Source organism: Agrilus planipennis, unplaced genomic scaffold (genome assembly GCF_000699045.2).
Source record: "Agrilus planipennis isolate EAB-ADULT unplaced genomic scaffold, Apla_2.0 scaffold67, whole genome shotgun sequence".
NCBI lineage: Eukaryota > Metazoa > Arthropoda > Insecta > Coleoptera > Buprestidae > Agrilus > Agrilus planipennis.
The window spans coordinates 218,131-225,324 of NW_020438908.1; the positions used below are offsets into that span (position 1 = coordinate 218,131).

General features: G+C 35.3%; 1 protein-coding gene across 1 annotated transcript in view; it reads left to right on the top strand.

Annotated features, from left to right (window-relative positions):
* LOC108733631 (protein yellow-like) overlaps positions 1–7,047 on the top strand; it is a 29,074-nt gene extending 22,027 nt beyond the window's left edge. The window contains exons 3-4 of the mRNA XM_018464876.1: positions 450–887; positions 5,979–7,047. Of these exons, the coding sequence (XP_018320378.1) occupies positions 450–887; positions 5,979–6,901 (1,361 nt within the window). The 3' untranslated portion in view covers positions 6,902–7,047. The remainder of the gene's footprint in view (positions 1–449; positions 888–5,978) is intronic.
* The last annotated feature ends 147 nt before the right edge of the window (positions 7,048–7,194 follow it).

Genomic DNA, 7,194 nt, shown 5'->3' on the forward strand with positions numbered 1-7,194 from the left:
CGGACTTTTTTGTAGACCCTTTTAAGATGTACAATATTGTAGTACATTATTTTGATCTATCTCGTAGGGTTCAGCCAGCGTTTGCAATGTAAGCGCAAAAAATGTGTTTTTTTACGACATCACATTAGAAACCTCTAAAATTATCAGTGTTTCCATACTATATTATGCATGTATTATACATATAAACCTTCCTCTTGAATCACTCTATCTTTTAAAAAAAACCGCATCAAAATCCGTCGCGTAGTTTTAACGATTTAAACATATATAGGGCGGACAGCGGAAAAGCGACTTTGTTTTATACTTTGTAGTGATGTCACATATTTCCGGGCGATTTTAGGAATTATATACATTTCCTAGGAATTATATACATTTTCTAGGAATTATATACAATGACTGATTACACACATTTCCGTTACATATATAATTAAAGAAACGTACATTTATTTTAGGTGGCAGTTACCACAAATATCTACCTTTCTTCCTAGCCCTTAACCTGACCCAACCATACATTTATAATATCCAAAACAACAACCATAACTTAATATCGTCTGGAGAAACGCATACACTATTCCCACATCATTATCCTATTGAACCGTCCTATCCCCATCCCTTAGAACAGACTGGAGCATTTAAAACATGGTACAGATGGAAACAGATTGATTTTTTATTCCCCTCCGAACAAGAAAAGTACGATGCGATATCTAGTGGAAAATTTATTCAAGAAAATGTGCTTCCCTTAGGAGTTGAAACTTACAAAGATAGGATTTTTGTTACTTGTCCGAAGTGGAAGACTGGCATTCCATATACACTAGCAGTACTTCCCAAAATACCGCAAGAAGAATCACCATTATTAGTACCCTATCCCAGCTGGAATTTTCATCGTACAGGTAGGTAAAGCGTATTGCATAAATATCAGGCGCCTGGTTCAAGAACGTAGCCAGAACTTTGTTTAGTTACTTTTATTTTTTTTTTTTTTCGTTCATCTAATTGCATTTCTTTATTTATGATTTGGATTTATGATATCCTACAAGGATAAAACAATAAAATTCATCATCATCATCATCATCATCATCATCATCATCATCATCGTCGTAAAGTCGTCAGTCCTAAGACTGGTTGGACACGCACCTTCACCTATTCTGAGTTAATCTTCGCACTACTCTAAATGAACATCCAACATCTTTAACTATTCGTGACCATTAATCTAATCTATAGCTTCCATTTTATTTAAAGCTATCTCTAAGTCCTCCTTACTAGATGTCAATAGTGCTATAGCATCTGCGAATCTAAGCACACTAATCTTTTGCCCCTCTATATCTATCCCTACAGTAGTACTGCATTTAATGATGTTGATCGCGTCTTCGATGTAGATTAAAAAGTAGGGATGACAGTGTGCATCCCTGTTTGACTCCCTTCCTTATATTTACTTCTCTACGTTGCAACTCCAGTTCTATAACTGCCTGTTGCTCTTTGTACAAACTAAGCAACATTCTTCTATCTCTATATCTAATCCCTACATTTTTAAGTGTATTTAACATCTTGTCCCATTTAACATTGTCAAAGGCTTTTCCTAAATCTGCGAATCCTATGTATCTTTTCCTTTTTCTGAAGTTGTCGCTGTTGTTACCCGTAAAGCTAGAATGTCCTCCCGCGTGCCTCTATTTCTTCTAAACCCAAATTGATCTTCCCCTAATAGTTCTTCCGCCCTTTTTTCCATCCTCCTCTGTACAATTCTAGTTAAGATTTTTGACGCATGGGAAGTCAAGCTAATTGTTCCGAGTGTCTCGCACCTATCCGCGTCTCTTTTCTTAGGTATGGTTACTACCACGTTCCGTTTATAATCCTTGGGGATTTTCCCGATAAATTTAGCAAAATAAAATTTAAATGCAAACTAAATATTCCGCAAATCTGTTACTGTGTAGACAAATTGTTGTTTCGAAACGTATTATTGTATTTCATTTACTTTCTCTAAAGCCTTGATGTTTACCACGATCTGAGCAAAGTAAAAAAGAACTACACCATACCCGAAAAAGAAAGAGACGTAAAAATTGTCCACTTTTTACATAATTAGAACCTATATTAAAGGCTCATTATACATATCGTTAAAGTACCAAATTAGACCAGCTAAATCAGTTTTATAACGTAATTACGGAATTATACATACGGGACATACCTTCACGCTAATTGAATCATTTTTATTTAAGTTGTTTGGTATAAAGGAAAATTAAACATAAAAAAAAATGTTCGTCACGTTTTAACCATAACACAAAGCAGTGTGGGGTCGTGTCACACTTTTCTTTGTTTTATTTGGTACTCAAAAAGGGTCGAGTATAATTACACAAAAATAATAAGAACAGTGTTTACAAAATTACTAAAAAACTGACCTTTTTTAGCGTTCTCTTTAAGGCAAATAATCTTCAATGCACACTAACACATAAATTCTTTTACAGATTCACGAAACAAAACTTTGCACGAAGTTTATTTTCATTATATTTATCACCATAGTTGTACAGTTCTTACAGTAACTATCTGAACGACTTATAAATAGCGATAGGAGATAACTAACTCTCTTTGAATGTATTTTTAATTTTACCTTTCCAGAAGTTGTTTGTAATTTTCAAATAAATTGCATCACATTCTTGTTTATGAGTTAAAACGGAAAATAATGATTACAAAATCTGATACTTTCAAAATACTATTAACACCTACGTTTACTTCCAAAAACGAGAATATTCAATAACAAACAAAATAATTAAAGACGGGATCCGGTACTCGGCGGATCCGACACTCTTCTAGGATCCCGTGGGGTACCAGACAATGACGCTAAGTATCCGGCCGTACCGGGAAAAAGGAAAACAGCTATACAGGGTGTAACAGAAATAAGCGATGAGCTTGCAGGAAGTGATAAGAGCACTATCAGCATCATCTTCATAAGATTGTCAGTCCTAACATCCTCAACTTTTGCGAACAGTAATCTACCTCTACTTCTCTCTTGTCCTGTTTCTGCCTTTAATATGTCTCTGACTAGACCTTCATGCCTGAGAAAGAGTCCTACCAACCTATCTCGCCTATTTCTTATTGACTTCCATCTGTTCTCTTATTCTGTCTAACACCTCTTCATTTTTAACCTTCTCTATCCACAGTATCCTTATCATTCTCCTGTAACACTACATTTCGAATACTTCTACCCTTTTCTATTCCGCTGCGCCCACTGTCCATATTTCGCACTCGTACAGCACCGCGCTCTAAACATACACCTTTAACAATATTTTTCGAATTTCTAAATTAACCGTTCGCGAGCATAGAAGTGACTTCTTTTTATTGAAGGCGATTAGACCCTGCGCTATCCTTTGCTTTATATCCATACTATTCCTTCCGTACTGACTTATCTGATGTCCTAGATACCTACATCAGCCACTTTTTCTAATCTTTCGTCTCCTATCTTTATATTCGCTCTTTCCCTACTTTTTCTTCCTTTGCATACCAGTACTTTTGTTTTACTTTTATTTATTTTCATACAACACTGTTTTGTCAACACCGCTTCCATTTTATTTAAAGCTATCTCTAACTCCTTCTTGCTAGTCGCTAAAATTGCTATATCATCTGCAAATTTAAGAATATTAATCTTTTGTCCCTCTGTATCTATCCCTACAGTTGTACTGTCAACCTCTAATAGCCGTTTATTCCTTTAACGTTTAGACCTTGTATGAGGTAATCGATATGCATTTCAATAAACTAGTTCATTAATGCAACATCAATTGTTAGTGTAGGTCAGTCACTGTAGAATGACGCGTTATTATGGTAATGAAAGTACATGTACGTCTGAAGAATGTGCAAATAAAAATGTCAAATTCTCAGAACAATTTCTTGACAATATGTGAACTAAATTTGTTATAATGTATTTAAAACTTGTTCTGATTTGTACAAATAAAGTTATTTCAATTCGAATCAATTTAAATCTGCTTCTTCGTTCGATAACATTATTTTCGTTTTCAACTCTAGAAAGCTTGAGGTACCTATTATCGTTATTAATTCGTAAATTTGTATTTATTAAACCAAAAAAAGTCAGAAAACAAAACCCTAGAGGTGATGATAGCCACCTGTACGTAGGTAGAATTTCATTATAACTCCTATAAAAGGTGATCACATTACCTGTACATGGGCTGGTACTCTTACAAATCAGGACAATCTTCATCATCATCATCATAGGGTCGTCAGTCCTAAGACTGGTTGGACACGTACCTCCACTCTTTCTTATCCTGAGCTAAACCTCGCATTTCCCTAAAACTAGAACAACCCACATCTTTAACTATTTGTGAACAGTAATCTAATCTAGGTCTACCTCTACTCCTCCTAACTCCTGTTTGTGCCTCTAATATGTCCCTGACTAGACCTTCATGCCTGAGAAGGTGTCCTACCAACCCATCTCGCTTATTGGCTTTCATAGAGCCCTCTGTTCTCCTATTCTTTCTAATACCTCTTCATCTCTAACCTTTTCTACCCATGTTATCCTCATCATTCGCCTATAACGAAGGCTTTTAACCTTCTCTTTTCCGCCACGCCCACTGTCCCTGTTTCGCACCCGTACAACGCCGCGCTCCAAACATACACCTTTAACAACCTTTTTCGAATTTCTAAATTAACCGTTCGCGAGCAAAGAAGTAACTTATTTTTAATAACGGCGACACGACCCTACTCTATCCTCTGCTTTTTATCCCTACTACTCTTTCCGTCCTGACTTACCTGACTTCCTAGATATCTAAAATCAGCCACTTCTTCTAATTTTTCGTCTCCTATCTTTATATTCGCTCTTTCCCTACTTTTTCTTCCCTTGCATACCAGTATTTTAGTTTTACTTTTATTTATTTTCATACAGTACTGATTTGTCAGTACCGCTTCCATTTTATTTAAAGCTATCTCCTTGCTAGATGCTAATACTGCTATCATCTGAAAAACTAAGCATATTATTTTTTTCCCGTGTATATCTATCCCTACAGTTGTACTGTCTTTAATGATGTTGGTGACGCCTTCCATGTATAGATTAAAAAGTAGCGCTAACAGTGTGCAACCCCCCCTGACTCCCTTCCTAATATTTACTTCTCTGCATATTGCATCCCTAGGTCTAAAACTGCGTATCACTCTTCTAACTCATCTCTACATTTTTAAGTATATTTAACATCTTGTTCCATTTAATATTGTCAAAAGCTTTTTCTAAATCTACAAATCCTATGTACGCACTCTTTCCTTTTTCTATCGTTTTCTCTATTGTTACCCGTAAAGCTAGAATGGCCTTCCGCGTTCCTCTATTTCTTCTAAACCCAAATAGCATAAAATATGAAAAATAGTGGTCCTAGTATCGTTCCTTGCGGGACTCCTATTGATATTACTTTATATTAACTAAAGCAGTCACTAATTTTAACCTTTTATTTCCTATACGAGAGAGAGCTTTCTAAGAGTTCTAGAGTGGGGCCTCTATGTCATGTCTTTTAAGCTTTTCAAGTAGAATTTTATGGTTTACCATGTCGAAAGCCTTCGCTAAATCCAAGAAAACTACTATTAGTGGTTTACTTGCATCTAAGTTTCTATAAATGATGTTAGATAAATAGTTTAATGTATCAGTAGTCCCAATGTGCTTGACATAACCAAATTTTATATCCGATATTATTTGCTGAACAAGATTTTTTTTAATCTATACCTATTCCTATATATTCACTTTGGCCATGTTAAAAGATTCTGATTCAATATTATTTATAATGTACATTTTTGTTATCCTAATATTATATTTCCATATTCTTTTCATTGACAACTTCAGTACTATTTGGTATGAGAAAATTAATATAACGAACGCTGTTTACCATAAATCCTAAGTGTTGGAATCTCTTTCAAAAGATTTTGGCTGCGTATCTAATTTGAGATAAGGTTTTGTCATTTCTCATCAGTAATCATCATTCAATAATTGTTATTATCTATCATTGTAGGCTCATGTACTGGTCTGACGTCTGCATTTCGCATGATAGCAGATGTATGCGGTCGTCTATGGGTTTTAGATTCGGGTCTTATTGAGATCTCAACAAAACCTATACAAGTTTGTCCACCTACGATATTCATTTTTGATCTAAACACTGATTATCTCATTCATCGCTACGAATTACCAGAAGAATTCATCAAGCAGGACAGTCTGTATTCTAATTTAATTGTTGACATAAGAAGAAAACAATGTGATGATGCATATGCCTATATCACTGATGTATGGAGATTTGGATTGGTCGTTTTTAGTCTCAAAAACAACAAAAGTTGGAGAGTAACTGACCATTTATTTTTTCCGGATCCCTTGGCGGCTGCTTTTAATATACACGGGATCGATTTTGAATGGACAGACGGGATATTTTCGTTAGCATTGAGTCCTGAAAATCCCAACAGCGACGACAGGATCCTATTCTTTCATCCTATGTCAAGTTTTCGAGAATTTTATGTGCCAACGTCGGTCATTCGTAACGAAACTGGCTGGATGACCGCTAAGGAAAGTTTCAAGATTTTGGGACAATCGAGAGGAATAAATGGACATGCATCGGGTGCTGGTATGGACAGAAAAGGTGTTCTCTTTTATAACCTCATATCGAAAGACGGAGTTGCTTGCTGGGATTCCCACAAACCTTACACCAGATCGAACCTAGGGATTCTTGTCCATAACAGTGAAACGATGTTTTTCCCTAACGATATGAGAATGGACAGGGAAGAAGACACAAGCGTTTGGATACTAACCAACAGGTTGCCGGCGTATTTATACAGGAGTCTGAACAAACATGACTACAATTTTAGGATTATATCAGCATATGTTGATGAAGCCATCGAAGGGACTGTTTGTGACCCAGAAATAAACCATAGTGAAGTGTTATATTAGCAAAAAAAGGAATCATAAATAATTTGTAATACCAAACACACAGTAATGTAAATAATAGATATTGTGTATTCCACTTTAAATATTGTGAATTAAGAGACCGGAATTGTGTTACGGAACAAAGGTATAGAGTGCACCCTTACGTAAAAACAAATTCCTGTCAAATGTAATTAACTTTTGTAATTTTGTAAAATAAATAAAGTCGTCAATTGTTAGTAATTGAAAGATTATGAAGTACCTTCAAGGAAAGGTTGGTATGTAAAAATAATAGAAAAAAAGATTTATTTGCTAAAGAC